This window comes from Jatropha curcas, chromosome 1 (genome assembly GCF_041381405.1).
Source record: "Jatropha curcas cultivar XTBG-Jc1 chromosome 1, XTBG_Jcur_1.0, whole genome shotgun sequence".
Classification (NCBI taxonomy): domain Eukaryota; kingdom Viridiplantae; phylum Streptophyta; class Magnoliopsida; order Malpighiales; family Euphorbiaceae; genus Jatropha; species Jatropha curcas.
In genome coordinates this window covers 34,271,167-34,293,682 of record NC_143151.1, presented here as the reverse complement: position 1 = coordinate 34,293,682, position 22,516 = coordinate 34,271,167, and the positions used below count along the sequence as shown (strand labels likewise).

At 35.1% G+C, this 22,516-nt stretch overlaps 4 protein-coding genes across 7 annotated transcripts; 2 read left to right on the top strand and 2 right to left on the bottom strand.

Annotated features, from left to right (window-relative positions):
- The first annotated feature begins 400 nt into the window (after positions 1–400).
- Positions 401–9,881, top strand: THO1 (nuclear matrix protein-like protein). Its single transcript, XM_012213322.4, has 21 exons — positions 401–576; positions 729–812; positions 1,348–1,422; positions 2,014–2,107; positions 2,739–2,884; positions 2,987–3,058; positions 3,593–3,665; positions 3,757–3,822; positions 3,925–3,971; positions 4,546–4,617; positions 4,819–4,944; positions 5,030–5,095; positions 5,206–5,247; positions 6,228–6,344; positions 6,445–6,527; positions 6,926–6,992; positions 7,830–7,901; positions 8,049–8,099; positions 8,757–8,816; positions 8,898–9,047; positions 9,305–9,881. The coding sequence occupies exons 1-21, from the start codon at positions 574–576 to the stop codon at positions 9,563–9,565; spliced, it is 1,827 nt and encodes a 608-aa protein (XP_012068712.1). The 5' UTR covers positions 401–573; the 3' UTR covers positions 9,566–9,881.
- Positions 9,882–10,054: 173 nt separating this feature from the next.
- Positions 10,055–12,331, bottom strand: BUG22 (cilia/flagella-associated protein). 3 transcript variants are annotated; one of them, XR_016320586.1, is made up of 6 exons: positions 12,216–12,331; positions 11,866–11,941; positions 11,743–11,774; positions 11,252–11,497; positions 10,667–10,903; positions 10,055–10,420 (listed from the first exon to the last, which is right to left on the bottom strand). XR_016320586.1 is itself a non-coding variant. In XM_037641530.2 (6 exons), exons 2-6 carry the CDS (start codon positions 11,916–11,918, stop codon positions 10,412–10,414), a joined length of 573 nt encoding a protein of 190 aa, XP_037497458.1. In that variant the 5' UTR covers positions 11,919–11,941; positions 12,216–12,331; the 3' UTR covers positions 10,055–10,411. The 3 variants fall into 3 exon arrangements, 2 of the variants coding, with proteins under 2 accessions (XP_037497458.1, XP_037497459.1); XM_037641530.2 differs by having other exon boundaries at positions 11,256–11,497; XM_037641531.2 differs by having other exon boundaries at positions 11,256–11,497; positions 11,866–11,935; positions 12,216–12,278.
- Positions 12,332–13,214: 883 nt separating this feature from the next.
- LOC105631262 (hypothetical protein) lies at positions 13,215–17,245 on the top strand. Of its 2 annotated transcripts, none has more exons than XM_012213327.4 (6): positions 13,215–13,417; positions 14,082–14,443; positions 14,855–15,131; positions 15,602–15,718; positions 15,804–15,946; positions 16,502–17,245. In XM_012213327.4, exons 2-6 carry the CDS (start codon positions 14,088–14,090, stop codon positions 16,806–16,808), a joined length of 1,200 nt encoding a protein of 399 aa, XP_012068717.1. In that variant the 5' UTR covers positions 13,215–13,417; positions 14,082–14,087; the 3' UTR covers positions 16,809–17,245. The 2 variants fall into 2 exon arrangements, with proteins under 2 accessions (XP_012068717.1, XP_012068719.1); XM_012213329.4 differs by having other exon boundaries at positions 13,220–13,417; positions 14,855–14,936.
- A 2,060-nt stretch (positions 17,246–19,305) lies between these two features.
- Positions 19,306–20,870, bottom strand: LOC105631263 (cytosolic sulfotransferase 15). Its single transcript, XM_012213330.4, has one exon. It carries the CDS (start codon positions 20,524–20,526, stop codon positions 19,486–19,488), a length of 1,041 nt encoding a protein of 346 aa, XP_012068720.1. The 5' UTR covers positions 20,527–20,870; the 3' UTR covers positions 19,306–19,485.
- Between the last annotated feature and the right edge of the window lie 1,646 nt (positions 20,871–22,516).

The following is a 22,516-nucleotide window of genomic DNA, read 5'->3' as shown; positions in this document are numbered from 1 at the left end:
ATGACTTAATTTTTTTTTGATCAGGAAAATATTCCATTGATTTATTTTCTTGAGCGCTCTAAACAACAGAAAATTATGAAAAATATTTTTCTGCAAATTATTTTATGGAAACAAATGGAATCTAAGCCCAAAATACTTCTGCAGTTCAAAGTGCATTAATTTTGGATTTGATGATTGAAAAAACTGATTAAACATTTTTCTTGTTCCTGCAGGGAAAATTTTCCTAGAAAGTTGGGAAAATGTTTCCCCGCCGTCTGCCAATAGAAGGGAAACTTTTCCCTCTGAGCCATGATTAATGATTTGAATGTTTTGGGTTATCAGGCCCTGCGGGCTTATGATCGTCTTTTATTAACAGTAATGGGCCGAGGCGAGCCCTTCGAAACCGAGGAACTGAAGCTCAACTGTCTTCGTCTTCATCAAGCGCTCAGTTTTCCAGTCTTTTTAATTTTACTTTCTATTTTTTTCTTCTAAATCACTTTGATATCTGAAATTGCATGTATTGGTCATAGCTTGTTCGGTTGGTACCGAGAGTTATTTCTTGCTTGCTAGCGGCTGTGTAGTTGTATCTCTGTAATGGTAAATTCTCTTAGCTTTTGAAATTTCATTAGGGTTTAAGTTCATGCTTTGGCGTTTCAAGCACTTTGTATGCACAATGGCTTTACGCTTTTTTATTTTTTTATTTTTTGAGTTTGTATTTACTATTTTATTCTTTCATTTGTGGTTTTTAGGAAGAATTCAGAAAAGCAATACTACAGCCTGGGCCTCCTGAAAGCTTTGCGCTCCAGACTGTTCAAGAATTTATAAAACCTCAGGTGATCCCTTATGTGCTATGTACATCTACATCTGAAATAATCCTGTGAATGAACGTATGATATTATCCTATATTTTAACAGTAATTTGTTTATATGTGATTGAATTAGAGTGTTGGAGTATCTATTTATGTGAGTGTGTATATCTGGAGAGATTTGTCAAATATATTTGTCTGTTGATATCCTATTTGTTTAGCTATGCTTCCGTGTTTTCAGCTCCGTAGATAGATGGTCTACTCAGATGCTTCTGCAAAGTTCTGATATTGTTTACCCAGTTAGCAAAACTAAATATTACTGAAGTTTTCCAGTTTCTCTGATCTTGGTATTTCTTAGCTAATCAAGTCCTTGTTCCAGATGACATAATTTTCCTGGTTTTTAAACCTGTACAATAGTTTTCGTCTCCAGTTGTTATATATGATGGCCTTTACAAAGCCAACCTTTAATATGCTATGGTTATTTGGTTTCTTTTTAATCAAAATTTTAAGCTGCATGTTTTTTAGTCAATCCTTATTCAGTTGATTGAATTATTGAATTACAGAGGCAAACAAAATTAGCCCAAGATGAGAATCAATTGTTAGAAAATATGCTTCGGACTTTGCTTCAGGAGCTAGTGGTATGTATGAAAGTAGTTTCCTACTTATTTGAATAGCAATATTTTTTGTAGTCATGGACCTTATTTTATCCTCACTATATGCTTGTCCACAAAGTATAACTTAAATTGGTCCTGTTTCCTGAAGGAAATCCATTTCAGTGATTCTCAATTCAATAATTTCTTGGTCCTCAAAATTTATGAACATGGTGGCTGATCTTTCATTGATGGACCTTTTTCCCCTTCGTTACTCATTTACTTATTTGCAGTCTCGTTTTTCACTATATCTTCTATTAATCTGCATTCTATGTGATGAATTGGATGTTTAAGAAAATAATACTTCCATTGTTTTTTTAGAAATAAAATCGTAAAACATGCATAAATGTGTATCCAAATGTGCAGGTGCCTGTATTTGATTTGAGAAATCATTATATGTTAGTTGTAAGCAGAAGCATATATTTGAAAGAGGCTGTTTTGAAACTTGTTTTTCACCCTGTAAAATGTAGCTCATTTCTAACTAAGCATGTATATGGGTGTCTTTCTACATCATCTACTTATTACCTAGACTTTTGCCTTTTCCATTCAACTAAGAATGTTGGCTTTACTTTTTTACAGTCTTCTGCAGCGCAGTCAGGGGAGCAAATAATGCTGTATGGGCAATCAGTTGATGATGCGGAAAACTCTCAGGGTCAAATTCCTCATCTGTTAGGTCTGTACATGATAACTTGCTAATTTTTATTTGATTTAAATGGTTAAAAAGATTTGAAAGTTTAGGATATTGAAAAAATTAGGTGACTGATGAATGTTCAATAAAAAGATTGAATAAATTCCTTGAAATACATCACTAACATAAGTTTCAGGGAAGTGCATTCTGAGGTGTTAATAGGTACAAATTATACTGCTGAGCAAAGCGAATTTTATTCATTTATTGATGATTAGGTTGTATTGTAGATAAAATTTTTAAATACAAGTTATGATTTTTTGAAATGCACCGGCAGATGCCTGCCACATGCATACAATTTGAATTGTGAAAGGATTGAAAGCATGTAGAAGTATATATTTTTTTGAGAAGCCCATATATTCACTAAATTATGTTTGGGGTAGAGACCTTCACAACATGTTTTTGTTGTGAGTCTTCTGCACCTTGCTTGGTGTGTCTTCACGTGAATCAATTTAAGGAGCCAATTTGTGATGCACTTGCATACAGCTTGAAAATCATCCGCCATTGTTTGTCACCTTTTCTCTCTCATTGCTTGCTTGTTTGTTTTGTTGGTTCTTACTTTGACGTCTCTCTTGTTCACATTTTTCCCTCTTTTTTTTTCCGCCCCAATTGTGGCCAGATGTTGTGTTGTATCTTTGTGAGAGAGAACATGTTGAGGGGGGTATGGTATTCCAGTTGTTGGAAGACTTGACAGAAATGTCTACAATGAGAAATTGCAAAGATGTTTTTGGTTATATTGAGAGTAAACAAGATATACTTGGGAAGGTATGCTTTCTGACTAATATTCCAGGCTTCAGTTAAACAAGCTGGCATTAGTCCTGCATATCTAATGCCAATATTGATTTTTGATGGCTGCATTTCATACAGCAAGAACTTTTTGCTCGTGGAAAACTTGTGATGTTGAGAACCTGTAACCAACTTCTTCGTCGTCTTTCAAAGGTACCTAAATGCTGATTTTTCCAATATCAGAGCTGCTTGTGAATTGGCTTGATAAGGTCACATTTATACTGTTTGGGTAATGTAATGCAATATTCTTCAATATGGATTTCTAAGTAACAAGTCTTTTTATACTTTGCATGATGAATTTGGGGTGAAGAAGTTCTCCATTTTCCTTCCTTTTCCTGTGAAAAATCATCCTGACCATATTTTCCAGTACTTTGAATGTATATTCAGCTATGAATGCCTTTTGAAATCTCTGCACGTTTTGATAATCCTGTTATGTGATTCATGTAATGAAAAAAGTATAGAAATGTTCAATAACAGCAGTTCAGGACAGAAGAGTTGGATTTAGAATTTGCTTGAAATAGAATGTATGACTTTATAGGTTTGAAAGCTTGCTCTCCCTCTTTTTTCTTCCTTTTCTATTAAAAAGACTAAACAGGAAACAGAAAATTGGCATAAAGGTTCCGTTGACTTATTAGTTTTTTAGCATTGTTATTCTAAATTTTACCTTTTGTAAATCCAATTTTACAGGCAAATGATGTCGTGTTCTGTGGACGAATTCTAATGTTTCTGGCACATTTTTTTCCATTATCTGAACGTTCAGGTAATATTGATGTTAACTCATCTTTGCTTTACTATAGGGATCTGTCATTCACTGTCATTTTACCTTTTCTTCCCTTCCCTAATGCTTGCAGCTGTAAATATAAAAGGAGTTTTCAACACATCAAATGACACTAAATATGAGAAAGACCCGCCTGCTGGTATGACCTAGCTGCTCACGTTCTAGTAAACTTTATATACACAAACACAGTCTATAGCTTTGCTTTGCGGTCTTGTGTGCTAATCTATTTTCTTGCTTTCAGGCATCTCTATCGATTTCAACTTCTATAAAACCTTATGGAGTTTACAGGTAAAACTTTGCTACTTGCGATCATTGTTAGTGGAGAGAAAGATCTAACCACCTTTCTGCAATCATATCCTTGTAACACTTTTAGAAAGGGCTTTTTCCCCCTGTGTAATTTTCTCCCTAAAGTAATTAATCAATGCTACTTTGTGCTTGGTTTCAAAAGAAGTAATCATTTGAACCCCAAGCGATCCTTGTAGTATTCAGTCTACTTTAAATTATCTTCACTTGGTTATTTTTGGTCTCAATTGAAAAAAGTATGTGGTTGTAGTTAGTTGAATTAAGGTTAAAAAAACAAGGTTGATATTGACAATTCACTCATTTTTTAGTAGCTGCTGCTAGTCATAATCAAATTTATGTTTACTACCATCAAATATTATGAGGTAAACTCATTTACCACTGAGCACTGTCAAAAATTTAAGGTGCACTTCTTAAATTAAGCTCTGTTAATATGATTGATGTACAAGATTTTAATCCAGTGATCAAATCCTGGATCAACTAGATTTTATGCAGGTGGTAGAAGATATATGTGAAACTGTCTTGATTTTTTAGCTTTCTGACAAATGTGTTTGTTTTTCAGGAATTCTTTTGTAACCCTGTTTCTCTAACACTCGCTCCAACCAAGTGGCATAAATTTACTGCCACTTTAATGGTAAGGTTCTTCTCTTGCAGAGTTGTACCTATGAAGGTAAAAGGATATGTTTTGCAGCAAAGATCATGGGAGTTGTATCTGTTTTTCTAGATGGGAAATATTGTGAACATACTATTTTTCTTTTTATGATCATAAAAATGTTAGTATTAGTTACTGTTTGACTTTTATGTTTGATGTTTTCCTGAATGTTGACATGTATAGGTTGTATTGAATACTTTTGATGCTCAGCCCTTGAGTGAGGAGGAAGGAAATGCTAACAACTTGGAGGAAGAGGCAGCAACTTTTAACATAAAGTATCTCACAAGCAGTAAACTAATGGGCTTAGAGGTAACTGATATTAGTATATATAAAACAACTTACATATGATACCCTGACAGGTTCTCACTTTCAACTTATTTTCATTATGTTCTAGTTAAAAGATCCAAGTTTTCGTCGCCACATTCTTGTCCAGTGCCTGATACTTTTCGACTATCTTAAGGTAGTGATTGCTGGAGATTTTAGATAGAGGTCTTATTCCTGCATTTTATTAGATATTTTTGTCATTTAATCTGTCATTAATTGATGAAGTAACTCTGCTTTTCTTGGCAGGCTCCAGGAAAGAATGACAAAGATTTGACATCTGAAAGCATGGTTAGTTATGTTCCATTATTTATTTTGGAAGTTTAAAACATTGAAACGTCTTGGGCTTTCTGAAGGATGTTTAAATCCATAAAGTATTTGTATTCTAGTAATCACTGTAGTTTGAAAATTTTACATTATCCAAATCTTATGTGCATATTTGCAAGATGTGGAAACAAGTGCCAGGATACAAAATTTTAGAACCTTGAGCGAAAATATGGACACATGTCCATCGTAAGCCTTTTAGGATCTTTTAATGTACACATGAAGCAACAGGAATTCATTGACATTTAAAAATTTCTCAGGTCCATGTTTCCTCACGTCTCATTTGAACTTTGTGCCCAATTTAAAGTCTCATAGGTCATAGGATGAGAGAAAATGCTCAACTTACTCGAGTTCTTACTCTTAAGAGGCTGTCAGAAGATTGAATTTGTAAGCACTGAAAGATGGACTTAAAGTTACATAGAAGAAAAAATTAAAAGAAAAAGAAAAGGAGCATGGAAGATATTCCTCCTTGCTTGCAACAAATTGTATTTTCCTTTGTTTCTATTTGGTGGAGGTTGAGAGAAGTTACCTCTAGTTATCAGTTTCCCTAATGTATCATTATGGTCTAGGAAGTAACTCCTTAAAAATGAATGTGAAAGTGTTCAGGTCAGGTAATGCATATAGGACTTTCCTTCTGTCCACAACTTATGCTCTTTATTTTCCCCTATAAGATGCTGAACTCATTGCATAATTCGCCTGTATCAGTGTCACCCTTCTTTTTGTTCCTTAATGACCTTATTTTTTTGTTGCCCCTTGTAAGAAAGCAGACTGCTTTTTTTCGAAAACTGGAAATGAAAAGATCATTTTCCTGTCCACTGTTTAAATTATTAATTTGTATGCGTGCGCATGCTTAATGAGAAATGTATATCATAATCATGGTAGATGCATAAATCTCAGTCGAGAATGTATTAAAAATTGCCACTATTTCATCTTTCTGCTTATTCCAGAAAGAAGAAATAAAAACTTGTGAGGAGCGTGTGAAGAAACTACTTGAAATGACTCCACCTAAAGGAAAGGATTTTCTTCACATGGTCGAGCATATACTAGAACGTGAAAAGAATTGGGTAAGCATATGTTTTGGGTTTAATTTTTGTCTCTGTTCCTGATTCACTTGTCATGGTCTTCATATTTGTTTAATTAGCTTCCAATGTTTATGCCTTCTAGGTGTGGTGGAAACGTGACGGTTGCCCTGCATTTGAAAAACAGCCAATAGAGAATAAAATGGTCCAAGATGGAGTTAAAAAACGGTATGCAACTTGGTGACAAATAATTATTTTCCTTCAAGCCCATAATTATTGTGTTTTTAGTCATTTGTGTGTTTTGAGAAGGATACTTGAAACAGGAGACAAGAAATAATTTGTTAATTTTTCCATTTGCCTTTTTTTTTTTTAATAGCCTATATGCAATTTAGTTTGGGGCAATCAGCTTGTACCGATTGTTTTGCTTGTGCTAAACCATCTAAAATGAGCTTACACGCTGCCTTTCTGTCTGGACATTTTTATAATGTTTTTAGTCCCCTTATTCTCTCTTTTGTGGATTCACTAGTTCTCTCTTTAATCTATTTGTGATGATTTGTTTTAAATATTGATTATGTTTCTCATTTCAATTTATTCATCTGAAATATGTGCTTTTCTTAATCCTACAGTAAGCCAAGGTGGAGACTGGGGAATAAAGAACTCTCTCAATTATGGAAGTGGGCAGATCAGAATCCGGTGTGTATTATCTTCAGATTGCATTGCAACTTGACATTTGACTATTATTTATTCTTCATTTTACTTCTCATCATGCCATCTCTAGATGTCAAAACTATCATTTCATCACATAACCAGCATATTAAAACATTGAATATTTTAATCAACAGCAGTGTTTCTTTTCACTTTTAACATTTAATTCAGCCTGCTATAGTTCGCTTGGAGAAAATAGGAGGAAAAAGTGAGGAAAAAAAAGTGAAAAGGAATATGGAATATTTTTTTCGTTTTCCAAATGTTTTAGAAAACGTGGAGGAAACAAAAATGATCAAAACAAACAATGGTTCTTCTCCCTTTTGAGACTGAATTCCAATTGATTGGAAAATGCCCTTGCATTATTGCTCAAATGTGGGAATGGATGAGTTGAAATCCCATTCTCATTCCCTGTAATCAAACAGTTTTGCATAAAAAAAATATCAAATGCTCTGTGATCTGCAAAGCAGTTACGATAGGCCTTGGGTGGCTGTTAAATAGACATTATGGAAGACAACAAGATCGATTTTGTTTTATTTAGACAGCCAAAGTTGCAGCCAGTATTTGGATTAGGAGTTCAATGTATTATTGTTCTAATTCGGTCACTTTATCATATTAGATTGAAATGAAAATTTACAGGCAAAAAGTAAACTCGTCCTTAGGATGTGGTTTCCAAAGTGATCTACTGTTGATGCCTCCATTTTGTTCCTTTTCCCCCCTTTTATATGGGGTAATATTTTTTTGTGATCTTATTACATTAGTTTAAACCTTTTGTGTCATCAAATCAGCAACTCAAATTAAATGTAAATGTTTTAATTTTGTTTGCAGAATGCTTTGACTGATCCCCAGCGGGTTCGGACACCGTCCATTACAGAATATTGGAAACCTTTGGCTGAAGATGTAAGCACCATAAAAGGGGCTTCTTTAAGTTGAATCAATACCTTCTTTTTTGGTTTTTTAACTTGTCTTTTGTCCTTCACATATTATGAGATGTAGTCTCTTCTGTCACACTGGCTAGGAGTAATTTAATTTTCTGTCAAATTGCAGATGGATCCATCAGCTGGGATAGAAGCTGAATATCATCACAAAAATAACCGGGTGAGTTTTGGTCTCTCCTTTTATTATCAAGAATTTCGCATTCCACTTTTGCTGCTATTTATTCCTAGGTTTCTACTACTGGTTCTTGGAAGGCTAAAAAATGGAATTCCTTCAAGATGAGGGAGATGTTTTGAAGCTTTAGATGTTTGGAAAAACTTAAAAGAGATATGAAAGCCGAAGAAAGAGATATGATTAAGACGATTAGAATGAAAAGGATTACTTGAAGTAGTGGCAACCTAAAGTAGAAAACAATCATGCATAAGGCAAGAGGTGTGTCGTGAGATGTTGCATCTGATCCAAGAGTAATGTTGAAGTTACTGTCTATCTTGGAGGAATGTGCATCCATATGATATTTAACGATCGAGAATTGGCCTAAAGGCATGAGGCATGACTACAATGTGCTTGGTTCTTCTACATTGGGAAATCAAGTTTATAGGTGTTGTGAATTGCAATAAATAGGGTGGCACATAGAAATACTCCAGATATGAAATTGTGCATCAAAATGCTATTCCAAGACAGTAACTTGGTTGATAAGCATGCTTACTTTTCGTTTCTTGTTTTATGGGTGTTAAGAAAAAAGAGGCATACTTCTTACTCTTTTTGCAGCAATTCGACTTCTCATTAGTTGTTCATGCATCGTATTTATTTACTATGCAGGTATATTGCTGGAAAGGTCTACGTTTTTCAGCTAGGCAGGACTTGGATGGATTTTCTAGAGTATGTTCCTAATAAAAATTTATATTTGCTATGTATAATTTAAGTAATAACTTAGCCTATTCAATGGGAAATTTCTTGCAGTTTACTGACCATGGCATCGAAGGAGTTGTTCCTCTAGAACTTCTGCCCCCTGATGTCCGATCCAAATATCAGGCCAAACCTAATGATAGGTCCAAACGTGCCAAAAAGGAGGAGGTGAAGGGTGCATCAAATCAAGCAGAAGATAATCAGGTTTGCACCGACATCTTTCACTGGCTTTTCCCTTGAGGTGCCCACAAGGATACTGCGGGAATATCCCAATCTGAAATTTTCACTAATGTCATGCATCGTATCGTGTAGCAAGATGGCTTGCCTAAGATTTAACAACTTTTCTTGCACTGGACTCCTCGTTGATCATACATAGTGTATATAAAGTGATTGTTGATCTTGGCATCTGGCATGTTTTGATATTTCAAGTTTCTTATAATTGCTTCTCTGCTTTGGGTTAGATTACGACACCTGCAAGTGTGCTTGATGGTGAAGGAATCAGAACTGATGAAGCCTCAGCTACTCCAATGGACACTGATGCTATGGCTACAACAGCCAGCACCCCTCAAGGCGGCACTCCAACGCCAGAAGAACATCAAAAGCAAAGCCCAGATACAGATGGAGGTCAAGAAGCAGGCCAGTTAGAAGCAGACGGTGAAGGAGACGCTGCACTGATAGATGGGGAGACAGATGCCGAAGTAGATTTAGAAGCAGTCAGTTGAAATTTGCCCCTCTTTTTTCTTCTTTTGAGGCATAGTGTTAGGAATTGCAGACTTGGTTTTTTAGCTGACAAGTAGTGAGAAATGTGGAGAAAGAGAAGGAAAAGCAGCAGGAATTAGAGAATCAGAGAGAGACAGGAAATAGACACTGAAAGAGAGAACAGAAAATGCATAGGATCCATTAATTTGATGATGTAATTTCTTATAAAGTTGATCCTTATGTTGTCTCTGGCCCACAGGCCGGTGCTCATGTTCTACCGTTGGTGACATGAAATGTAGAACGATCAAGGATATAAAGCAATTTGATTTCTAAGGTAAATTTTGGGTTAGCGAATATGAGCAAAGTTGAAAGAACAGCTGTGCAATACAAGATTTTATAGTTGGTTTTTTGGTCATCGGAAAAGGGAATTACATTTGCAGTACTGATTAAAGGTAATCAAAACCGTCACTTGGATTCTACAAGCTCAACTGCAGGGTAATTGTTTTGGAGCATTATATATTTAAAAATATGCATTAAGTTTTAACAAAATCAACCCAGCAAATCAAGAAGAGTAGTGTAAATCATACAGGATTTGGTGTACCCAAAAAAAAGTCATAAAGGATGAAATCGGTTATACAAGTAAAACCATAAACCAAAGCTAGTTCCACTAGCTGTATCTACATAACAAAGCCAAAATGTAAAATATCTGCGCAGCAAATACTGTCTGGAACTTGATAGCTATCTCCTAATAATATGAACTGAAAAAAGTTATGATGGAACTAGTTGACTGGTGGAGCATGCTAAAAAAGATAACTCATTCCGAACTCCCAACTCTTTTTAGAAGCAGCGATTCTGAATCCCGGAGATTCTCATGCTTTCTGCAATCAGACAATTACAGATAAGAACAGGCTTAACATCAGAAATTACAAATCCCACACCATGGGCAATAAGGCAGAACTAGACTTTAACCATTGGGGGGGAGAAAAAAAAAAAATTACAAGCAATATGTTTTCTGGGTTGAGAGAGAGAGAGAGAGAGAGAGAGAGAGAGAGAGAGAGAGAGGGAGAGAGACTGGGGGATTGACCCCTAAGCTTCTACATATTTCTGCCCAGGGTCACCCTCACCTGCATTGGAAGGTAGAGTTTAAATTCTGGAGGGAGCTCCTCTTCTGAGTAGAGGCGGTCAGAGAAATAGATTCTCCGCAGGCGGCAATTTGCATGAACCTGAACTCTTAAAGTCTCAACATAATTTGTTCCATAGGCCCTTCTGGTAAAATCAGCCAAATTCAACTGAATTTGATTCCAGCCCTCATCCATCTTCAGTGGCATGGTGCAGATGTATGGCTTCACTCGAGTAATAGCCTACAAAATTCAAATAGTAAATATCAACAACAATGCCTTTATTTCAGTGTATGTGAGAAAGCTATTATAATCAAACTAGCATGGATGGAACTGCAAAAACAAAGTCCACACTTTTCCATTTAATGTCACATTTAGTCTAGAAGTTTTATAAAATTCCCTTCTTAGTTGTCAGTTCAATGCTTATTTCTGCAAAAACTGCACTCATGATTTATAATCATAGCAGTTGCTAGAAGAACAACATCAAAATAGGTAATTTATCATACCTTACCCACAATTTATCTGGGGAAAAAAATGAAACAAAATAAGGTCATTAGGAAAATGACACATCATAATCATGGGCAAACTTACACACTTGAAAGTTAGAAGCTCGAAATCGCCGTCTGACATTCTTATCATCCAACACTTGAATCTCAAATGTGAAGTATTTCTTCAAGTTCTTCACAATCATAACCAAAAATGGAAGTTTTATACCAAGAGTTGCAGCTGGATCAACTGGGCATGTAATGTATGTAGACTGAATATTTGATCCAACAATCTCAAGTACATTGGACTGTATGTCTTCATCATGTGGACGTTTCACATGACCATTAGAAACTGCAAAATATTCAAGACAAAAAATTGCACCAACATTTTCAATTCATTAAAAGACAGATTCGCAATCGGGTTGGCATGTCAAATAGTTAAGAAGGCATCAATATAAAAACAGCATCAAGAAAGAAGTACTTCACTTGCCTCTAATGCTGAAATCAATTTTGAAGTAAAACTCGTGAAAATAAATAACAAGAATAGATGACCTAATATCAATTAAAAATATTATCACTAATAACCCTGTAACTCACCTTCTTTATCCCATATCTGCAAAGGTTTGCTCCTACGAATCCAAGAAACAGAACAATACATAAATTCTACTGTGGTGAAGCCAAAAAATGATTGCACATATAGAACCAAAATTGTTAACATACCCAAGGCTATATAAGATGGACAGAAATCCAGACTGAAACGTGTTCTTAAACATCTTTCAGCGCCAAAGAACTGAAGCTGCAGTATAACATTAGAACTTGAAAAACAAAATCACAGCCAATAGAAGGAAATTGAAACCCAGAAATCCTACCGGCATCGTCATCAATCACCAATTTATATCAAATATGGCTAAAAGCAATAAACCCTACCTACCTCTCATCTGAAACAACTTAGCTTTTTTTTCATTTAAAAAAATAAACGAACAAAACTTTTACAGCAAACAAAACCCTAAATTGGAAACAAAATACAGACACTCTATATTATCGTGAAAAAAAAGTGAAATGACTCGTACCAGCCTGTTTGTTTCTCGGGAAACAAAGCAGCGGAAAACAAAAAGACTTGGCATCCGGCAATCGAGAAATATTTGTGATTGATATTCTCATTATAGGCTCCTAATGGATCAAGAGACGGGCTGGATAATAGGCTACAGGCCCATTTACACATGAAATACTATAATTTCGTAAATTGTAGTTGCAGCCCAAATTGAGCCTGACAATTTGGGCTAAAGCTGGAAATGAAAGAGGACCTGAATTTTAGTGGGCCTCAGTAGATTTATTTGGGTCAAAGCGAGCCCAATAAATATGGGTAAAACCATGCATTAATTTCCATGTGGCCCAATAGTGCACGTTTTTCTTTTTATATTTGTGTGCTTGGACCTAAATAAATTGAATTTTATGTGGACATAGAAAATTATCAGGTTTAAAAATAAAAATAATCCCTTTACAAATTACAGTAAGCCAAAAAGACAAAGGGAAAAGAAAATGTATATTCATGGTCTTCAATCCAGATAAACGAAACCCTAATCTTTTTTAGAAGATAAGAAAAACCCTACTTTATTTTTTCCCAGTTGGCCGCCACCTACTCTAGTTAACTTCTTCCTAGATTATCTGTTTTTTTGCCAAGTGGCAACAGATCTATCTGCATGTGTCCACGTGTTGGTCCCAGAAAATCTGTTAGTAACAAGTAATGGCATGGGTTGCTTTCAAACTGCCACGTTTTAAATAAATTGACCAAACTAGCCAAACAGATAAGGAGTACGGCTGACTTAAACGTAGGGGTAATTACGGAAAACAAACAAAATAAAAGCAACCAAAAGTCTTCACGGCATCACAAATCAAATCCCCAGCCAACACCAAAACCATTGATTTCTGAATAGTGGGTCCCGAGTTGTCCACGTGGATCAATGAGATTGCGTTTTTTGATGGCGGTCTCTCTACCACAAATCTCAGCGTTAGTTCTCAGCCACAAACAGGAATTTCCAAAAAAGAGAGAGCTGCTTTTCTCTTCTTGTTCAAGTTGCTTGGTTTTGACTCTTCTTCTTTCTATATTAATTAAATAAAAAACCAAACTACTACTGAAAACACAACTGAGAGATAAAAACCAGAGCTGCCACTCTTTCACAGTTAACCAAAGCTGGAGTTGCTAGTTGCTAGTTGCTAGTTGCTAGCTATCTGCTTGATTGCTCTGTTTTAGCATCTGGGCTTCTTTGTTAAGGTATGTTATTTTAGTCATTTACTGAGTAGTATTGTATACCTTGTGGTGGATTTTAACTGTTTACAAAAATTTTGAATCTTGAGTCTGTGGGTTGAGATGGGTTCTCCTTGGCTTGGCTTTTTTGATGAATTATGTTTTGATGCTTGATACTTCTGATATATATCTTTATAGGAAGTAGGATGTGTTTGTTTTCTGAGAAAAGTTAGGGAAATGGATATGAGCTGAAATCATTAATTTTATTTTATTTATTTTCATTACCTGGAGAAATGAGCAGATCCATATTGCTGAGGTTGGTGAGGTAGTTGAAACTACTCAGGCTTGTGTTATTTAAAAATAAGAGAAATTTGAGCATTTTCTTTGCATTTAAATCACGGGATGCTTCCGGGATTAGTCGAAAAAGAGGAGTTTTTCTTTGAATTTAGGGGCATACAATGATTTCTCGTTATAGCTATGTTTTTCTTTGTTGATTTGATAGGGATTTATAATATGAACTTATTGAGCATGGTTATGCTTCTTCTACATCTGTTTCTTTGATTAATTTTCCAGGAAGGAAAAGGAGAACTAATTAGTTAAAAAGAATAATATAATTCCTACTTGACTATATCAATTTGAAATCAAGGGATCTTTGATATTGTTTATTTTATTTTTTTCCTTGTTATCCCAGATTATCATGGACTGGTATGTTGGAAGTAGTATTGAGGAACTTGTTGTCCCCAAGGATCAAGAACCATCCGACAGATTTCTATTATCAGAAAGTTGGCCGAATTGGGGTACGAGCGACTCCGAAAGTTTTGATTTTCCTAGCAAAAGCTTTGATATTGATTCAAAGTTAACTCGGGAAAAACTCGACCCCAATGGTGATTTTTTCTCTAATGAAGTTGAAGGGGAAAGTTGTATCCATGATAAAGATCGTTGTAGTTCAAGTATAGATGGAGGAACCTCTGAGGAATCTCTTTACCGAACTGCTGTTTCATGTGACCAGCTCGATAGTCTTTCAGGATTCGAACAAATGGATGACATATTCTTGTACAAGCATAACTTCTGGGATTAAGATACTTGATTTAATGCATGTAGGAAATCATGTAGCGTCAGAAGTGCTTTAGCTTGTCATATCGATTAGCGCCATGCTCGGACGTCCCATGGAAATTGAGTGCCTTTGTGCATGGTTTAACTAACCCATTGCTGAGAAATAGGGTTGCCATCATCACAAAAATGGTTCAATACACATCTACCATTTTTGTCATGATGGCAACTATTTTCTTCGTATGACCTTTATCATATGACAATCTTCTGTATCTTTAGTGCTATGTGACAAACTAGTGCCATTCAATGTCCATGGGATGCCTAGTATTTCCTTACTTGTCAAGCATTTTGCGTTATTCAGTTTTGATGGTCTCTTATAGTTTTTCACTATGTTCTTTCTGGTCAATAATGCAGTAGTTCACTAATCGAAGATCTGACTGGGACTGAAAATCTTCATCATTCATTTTGCTTCGAGCCTGAATTCCAGAATCATATGGTAAATGGTGACAATGTCTCGAGAGACATGATTTTAGATACACACAGTATTTTGAGTGGCACACACAGTATGGGAAGTTCTATGCATCTCAAAACACACATATTTTCTCCAACAGTGGATCAGGAGAACAACAAAGTTCCTGCTCCACTGCTTATTTCATGCAATTCAGGGCAAAAGCATTGCCCAGTGGTAAAGGTGAGATTTTCCTCATATTTATTACTAATAGGAGTGACCATTGACCATATCTTCACCATTTTGCTATAATTTGGTAAATTCATGGTTCATTGATATCTCCTGAAAGATTGCAAATAAAGAACAGAATCAGTTTTTCTCCCCTTAATTTTTTAGCCGAGGTCTGATGGTTAAAACTTAAAAGCCTTTTCTGTGCCCTTTTTACTTTTAAAGTAGGGGGTTGATTAAATCTTAGACTTCAACTTCTAAAATAAATTATATCCTGTAATTAAGTCGAAGGTTTGAATTGGAATAAATTTTAAGGAGAGGGTTTTCTTTTAGGTTCATGTTTGTTTATTTTCCTTTGGGTAACTTCTTCTTTAGGTTTTAATATGACATATTTTTTAGCAACAGAAGTAAAGATTTAGTTCTTTGGAAATTATGTACATTGCAATACTTTTTTAATCATTTTAGTTGTATGATTTTTCCTCAAGGTACCGCTGTCCAAAGTCTTGGTCCCTTCTGAGCATAACAGAATAAATGAACACATGGATGAGGAAACATCTCTTGAGGAATCTGTTTTACAGGATCTGGAATCAGTGATGGCACAGGTACATAAAATAGAAGCACAACAAGCTATTGATATTTTTCACTATTAAAGTAGACCATGAAATTTATGTATTGCAATCTGAACAGTTGACCGACAAGACTCGACTTTGCTTTCGTGATGCCTTATACCGTCTGGCCAAGAACTCAAGGCAACATGAGGAGAGACAGGATCACAATGGGAACATGTCCATGAAAACTTCCCCGTGGACAGGTCAAGAAGAGAAAATGAGGTACTTGCATATTGTTTGCTGCATATTTCTGTCTCTATGCTTCTGTCTTATCCGCAAACTGGGGCATTAAGGCGGTGGTTGCTTGAAGTTGAATCCAATAGTTTTTTGTTGACTGTTTTTTTCTTGTGAGTTGATTGTGGTAATACTGTCAATCCAAACCAATAGTCGGGCAGCGGCATTTTATTGGTTTTGGCCCAAAATGGCTTCTTTCAGAATCATTTTCCTCCTTAATTTCTGTGAAATGCTAAAACAGTAACTTGTCTGCATACTTGGACCAGATGTATAATAATAGCCCTGACCTTACCTGTTGTCTTCATCGGTTTTATCTCAGTATCATATTGGTTACGGTTCTTTGTAAGGATCTGGAATCAAATTCAATCAAGGATTCAAACATGGAGGACCCATTGTTATTTATATTTGCTGATATAAACTAGTGTGGTTACCATCTGGGCAATCAAGCCTCTTCTATTTGCTAGATATATATGTGTGTCCTTGTCCTTGCAGCATTTGCAGTTGAGCTGTACATTGATCAATTTTTTTGTTTTTTATATTCAGGCCTGAAAGAAGACAAAATATGGAGTTGGAGACTAACATCATTGACAGAACTGTCGCAAACCTCATGTTCAATAAGATGGACATAATAACTGAACATGACTTTCCTGCATCAGCATCAATAAGTTTCAGAGAGGAAGCTACCAAACCACTGAACTACAAGCCACAAAGCAAATCTCCTCCTGCCTGTCCATTATTCTCAAGCGATTGTGAGGTTCCAATCCTATGTCAAGGAGAGACTAAAACAAGCGATTCTCGATGTACACAACCCAATAATGTTTATGGTAATGTTTATGAGATGCTGGTTTGAAGAATGACAACCAAATAACGTTTATGGTAATGTTTATAAGATGCTGGTTTGAAGAATGGCACGAAAGGGTGTTCGGACGAGGTTCCATCGAATATCAAATTAAAAGAAAGCTTGATATTCGTTTATGGTAATGTTTATGACATGCTGGTTGGAAGAATGACAGGAAAGGGTGATTGGAAAGGGTGATCGGACGAGGTTCCATCGAATATCAAGTTAAAAGAAAGCTTGAAAAGTTCTCTGGATTATCTTCACTCCTTAAATGTATATATGCAAAATGATTTAATAGTATGTATGCTGCTAGGTTAGAGAACCTTACTGAATTCACTAGGCTCAGTTTTGAAAGTTGCATAGAAAACATTATAGTAACTTCCTTGCAAAACTGTATATTCGTTTCTTATTTTCACTTTTAATTGAAACATAGTATTGCAAGTCCTAAAGCTTTTGTAAATTGGTTGTGTATTCATTGCTTTTTGTATTTTTCATGTATTCTTCTAAGATTTGTAATTACCATTAGAAGGTTAACATTCTGTTGGTAAATTAGTTGAACCATTTTTGTCATGCTAAAAACATAAACTCGTTCGGTGAACTATTAATAGTCTTGGGTCAGAGGTGGTTATCAATTAAAAGCTTTCTAACAGCAGCCATTTCAGATTCATATAAAGCTAGAAGCTTGAGGGTGTGGGTGTTTTGTGATCTTAAAAGTTCTCCATTTTTAACGTTAGAACATTCTCAACACTCCAAATTTTACGGGCGTTACAATGCAACTGCATCTTAACCGGACTTATGTTTTATGTTATAGTAAAATCCTAAAAATCGTAAATGCGGGACCCACATAACCAGTGAGCTAAAAAAAATTGTGATTTCTACGATATAAACATATTTATATCATCGCTGCTCTAACTGCATCTTCGATGCAAACGTGGATCGCTTTTATTTAATTATTATATTAGAAAAATGAAAAAACTTCTTGAAAAATGCTTTCTAATATTAATGTCTATTTAGGATGTCAAGCTGAGGTGTCAAAAAAATCAATGATATTGTCTACTACACCTTTTATTTCTAGAGGGTCTCAATGTTAACATTTATTGCTCTTTAGTAATTTGTTGCATATTAAATTATGGTCCAGAAAAAAAGACAGTGAAAGAAGATTTAAAACTAATGTATTAAAGAAAGTTTTTTAAAATTCATTGTCTATAAATAGATATTTAATCACATCATCATTCACACTTTCTGTTTCATAAGAGACATCAGACACAATCTACAGTAGCATCGGAAATGCTCTAAGCATTCTCTTTTTTCAAAGGCCATGTGTCATGCTCCTTCCATAAGCAAATCAATTCAGTGCCTGTAGTATATTGTATGTACAAATGTACAAATGCGTAGGGGTGAGCCAAATTCCGAAGCAAAAACCGATTTGATTCGATTAATCTGTTGACAAGAAAATTGATTCTTGGTTCAAATGATTAAATTTATAAAAGTTGGAGCGGTTAGGTTTAAAACCGTGCAATGAACTCAGCTGGTTTAATTCTGCCATTAACTTCGGTCTGAGTCAATTTCACCCCAGCCGGTTTTAAACCGAAACTCACAATTTACTCACCCCTATGAAAAAACTCCTTCACCGGACAATTTTCATTCCTCATAATTGATTAAAGAAATTTTAGCACACTCACCAACCTCAACGTGCATGCCATAACATTAATCTTTACATCTTCTTCTTCTTTTTTTTTTTTTTTTTTTTTTTTGGTGAAACTCTTTACATCTTTATTTACACGTACAACCCAAATCCACCACACATCTCCACCATTACACCAACAAAATTAGACCGAGCCACTGGCTAGCTGACACTACCCAGCCTTGATCTGGCCTACCATGGCAATGCTTCTCCACCATCATTATGCTACCGTGGTCTCCAAGATCGCCGTCTTCATCTCGGCCTGGTATTTCTCTCCAACAATCAACAACACTTGTGGTCTTCGAGCAGTTTTTGCAGTCATTTCCAATTATAACAACACCACTGACTTGTAAGATTCCAGGAAACTGACCACGACAGAAACATCCCTGTTGGGATACGTATGACCAGTACGCTATTTGGGATACGTATGACCGGTACGCTATTTGGCCACCGGGAGGCTAGAATCAACCTTGCAATTCAAGAAATTCTAGCTCTCTCCCTATTTTATTGCTTGAATAACAACCGGTAAACTGCTTCAAGGTTTGGGAATGGGGCTAGTTAGGATTGCTTTAGAGTGAAAAAAAAAAAAAAAAAAAAAAAAAGACCGAACGAGAAAACAAAGATTATAGAAGAGCTAGTATGGACGATGTATTGTAATGGAAGAAAATGAGGTTATGGGGTAAGAAGAGAACCAACGGATGAAGATTTGGTAACATATAGTGCAAATATTGCATGTGATATCTATGGGAGCTGGGGTTATACCGGACGACGGATATCAGCCGGACGGCGAACTAACGTACATGAGAGCACATTTTCTTTACATAATTTATACAGTAATTAATTCATGCTTCATTACATAAAATTACACACAATATCACTATATCTCACATTATTTACATCAAGTGCTTGTAAATAAACTCTCAAGTACTAGTGAATAATTCCATTCCATGCATTACAGATAGAGATATTGCCAAATAGAGGCAGTGCTTAATTAATTTTCCCTAGCTACGCAAACACCTTGAACTCAAGACCTGAACCACCCAACTTTTCCTCCATGACTTGTTTCAGTTGCTCCACCATAGAGGGAGACAAATAATTAACCCAATCTCCAATTTCACCTTTCCTGAATAAGTGTCTATTTTCAAAATTCATAATAGCCTTTCCTGTTTTGTTCACTTCTAAATTCTTCAAGTTCTCAAAGCTACAAAGCTTAGCTACCTCTTCAACTATACCTTGTTTCTGTTCCTCCATTGAAAAAGGGCAACCTAGAAATTTAGCTAATTTATTCAAATGGAATGTAATATCTCCTTTCAAGTCTTCATATTTCAAGAAGAGGACTTTTTCTGGTCTTTCTTGGCTTTCTTTCCAATATCCCAACATGTGTTCCCAAAATGGACCAAACCCAATAGTCCCATTACAATACATGTTAAAAGCTTCCTCTATTGACAATGAAGGGAAATTTTCTGCCCCGATTTTACTACAGAAAATCCAAGAAGAGATGAAAGTGTCAAAAGGGTTTCTACAAATATAAACAATTTTGCAACTGGACTTGTTGATTGATTCTTTCACGGCAGCAAATGGGACATGGGTAGCAAAAATACCAGGCTCAGGAAATTTTGAAAGATCAGGAATTTGATTATTTGCATAAATTTTGTATTCTAAGAAAGGAACAAGATCATGAGGATTTGAAACAAGTAAAGGATGTGAATTTGAGTTTAATGGATAAAGATTTCTATTCAAGATTGCAAAAACTAAGGCCTTAAGCCATGTAGTGCCTGATTTTGGTACTGTGGCTAAAACAACATCACCATTTCTTGCTTGAAAATGTTTCCGGAAAGACAAAATGGCTTGAATTTCCTTTGGCTGGCACCAAAAGCCTTGAAATCGATAGATGTAAGGAGTTCTCCAACCTCTTTCTTTAGGAAGAGAAAGAAGCAATTCTTTGCATTCATGGGTTAGCTTCAAATCATCTTCTTCTCCTGTTGCTTGATCTTTTTTGAAATGAGAGAGAGGAATGGGAGAGACAGTGGTTGTGGAAACTGGCATAGTTTTGTTGCTTGTTTAACTATGGATTGGTTTGGTGTGGGAAATTAAGCCTGCACACACTCCTTATATAGGATAACAGCTGCACGTTTATTTCATGCATGCAAAAAAAAATCCTGAGTATAATCTGCTCAGAGATCTTGATGTCTCTAGCTCGACGAAGGAAAGAGAATTTATGCTTTTTCTATTTCGGTGAGCTAAAAGAGATTAATGTATTCAATCTATTGGATTTTTCTTAAATCCAATAGATTAAGTTCATAGCCATCATTTTTTATTTTTCTTAAATCCAATTATTGGATTTTTGAATAAGAAAACTTTAGAGTTTCCCTTTTCCACGTGAAAGAAAGTATGTTGGAGCAAACTTCAATGGCATTAACATACAAATCAAATTACTGAAATGAAATTATTCTAATAGCAGAAAATTACTATCACTTATCAATAAAATCAATTGAGAATATACACATTTATCCTAATATTGAGGTGCCTTTTAAAGAAAGCTGCCATGAAAAAGAAAAAAACACAGAGCAAAGTGGGAATTGGAAGACAAGCCACATGGATTAAATGATGTAGATATGTTATTATTTTTGGCTTTTGCATTTTGTGGGTACAGTCTATGAATGACATAACTTGCAAGTTATGCTTACTAATAAACTAATTATTATTATTATCTAACTTTATTTTTATTTGTAAAATTGATAAATCAATATGTAAACGTCATCTATTAAGTATCGATATTGATTGATATTTTTATCGAATAATTTCTCGATAACTTGTACTAAAAAACGCGTAAAAAAATAGGGTGAGATTAAAATGAAATAAATAATTTATATATTGAATTATGAAGTTGATTTGTTTCAGAATTGATAGTGAATTTTCAGTATTTCATCAAACTTCAAAATATTTTTTAATTTTTAAACTAACCAAATTCATTTAACAGATGAGATATTCCCATTTTAGGATGTAGAAAGGTTGCTGTAGAGATGGATTTTGGGGTTGTCTTGTCAAAAAAATATCGTGTAGAGCTTTTGTCTGGGTATCTCCTTCGTTTGTATTTAAAAAAGAAAAAACACGGATAAGATATTAATTTTAGGATCGACAGGCCGCAAAACATACATAACGACACTTGTTCTTATCCGGCTGTGCCGACTTAAAAGGAATTGTTGCAATCAAATCAGATTTCCAATTTTAGGCGTTTGAGAAATCTTGGAGTTCATGATGTCATACATCACATAATGTTAAAACAAAGCTGGACTTGGTTGGAGATGGAGGTCAGTAAATTTACTTTTAAGTGAGTCCAAACATAGGTTTTAATCATCTCTCTCTGCTTTCAATGAGTTTTATACTGTTCGAGAAACCACCTGAACTGCTTCATAACTCGCCATCGTCATTGGTGATTTCTTGAGCCATTTCAATTTCTCCTTGAATAAACAAATTTTGAAAATTTTGCTTAAGAAGCCACCGATAACTCTGGATTGGGTTATTTTCAATTATTTTTTAGTTAAAAATCTCACAATTCTCATGAAAGGGTACGGTGTCTCATCCATATATATCTCCTGTACTTACCAGTTACCACCAACTCATCATTCAATATGTTCCTATTGCAATGTGTCAAATGTGAAATTCCTATTTTTCCTCTTCTTTATTCTTTAATGAACTCAAGAGTACCCACTAATCTGCTCCTATCCCAAATGGGGAAAAAAGAATAATTATAATAACCAAGTTAATTAACAAGAAATTGCTGTAATTAATAAATAAACTGAATTAACAAAAAGCTAATTTGATTTTGGCTTGTTTGATAGAGGAATTAAGTCATGATGATATAAAACAAACAAGCAAAGTTTAAGCAGATTAGAATTTGGCTTAACTCTATTTATTTTGTAGTTTTGTGCTCTTTTCTAGAGGTAATCTGATTTTTCCTAAAGAGAGTTCCTTTTTGGATAAGAGAATTCGTTTCTGTATTAAATTCTGCAGTTTTTGCCTTATTCGTGATCTT

Excerpts from the sequence above, each read along its gene's own strand:
- LOC105631263 (XM_012213330.4), bottom strand. The coding sequence starts at position 20,526 with ATGCCAGTTTCCACAACCACTGTCTCTCCCATTCCTCTCTCTCATTTC.
- THO1 (XM_012213322.4), top strand. Across the intron at positions 813-1,347 it reads AAGAATTTATAAAACCTCAG|AGGCAAACAAAATTAGCCCA; the intron begins GTGATCCCTTAT and ends ATTGAATTACAG. Across the intron at positions 3,059-3,592 it reads TTCTTCGTCGTCTTTCAAAG|GCAAATGATGTCGTGTTCTG; the intron begins GTACCTAAATGC and ends CCAATTTTACAG.
- LOC105631262 (XM_012213327.4), top strand. The coding sequence starts at position 14,088 with ATGGACTGGTATGTTGGAAGTAGTATTGAGGAACTTGTTGTCCCCAAG. Across the intron at positions 15,132-15,601 it reads AGCATTGCCCAGTGGTAAAG|GTACCGCTGTCCAAAGTCTT; the intron begins GTGAGATTTTCC and ends TTTTTCCTCAAG. Across the intron at positions 15,719-15,803 it reads TGGAATCAGTGATGGCACAG|TTGACCGACAAGACTCGACT; the intron begins GTACATAAAATA and ends CAATCTGAACAG.
- BUG22 (XM_037641530.2), bottom strand. The coding sequence starts at position 11,918 with ATGTTTAAGAACACGTTTCAGTCTGGATTTCTGTCCATCTTATATAGC. Across the intron at positions 11,775-11,865 it reads TCCATCTTATATAGCCTTGG|GAGCAAACCTTTGCAGATAT; the intron begins GTATGTTAACAA and ends TTGGATTCGTAG. Across the intron at positions 10,904-11,255 it reads TTCGAGCTTCTAACTTTCAA|GCTATTACTCGAGTGAAGCC; the intron begins GTGTGTAAGTTT and ends TGAATTTTGTAG.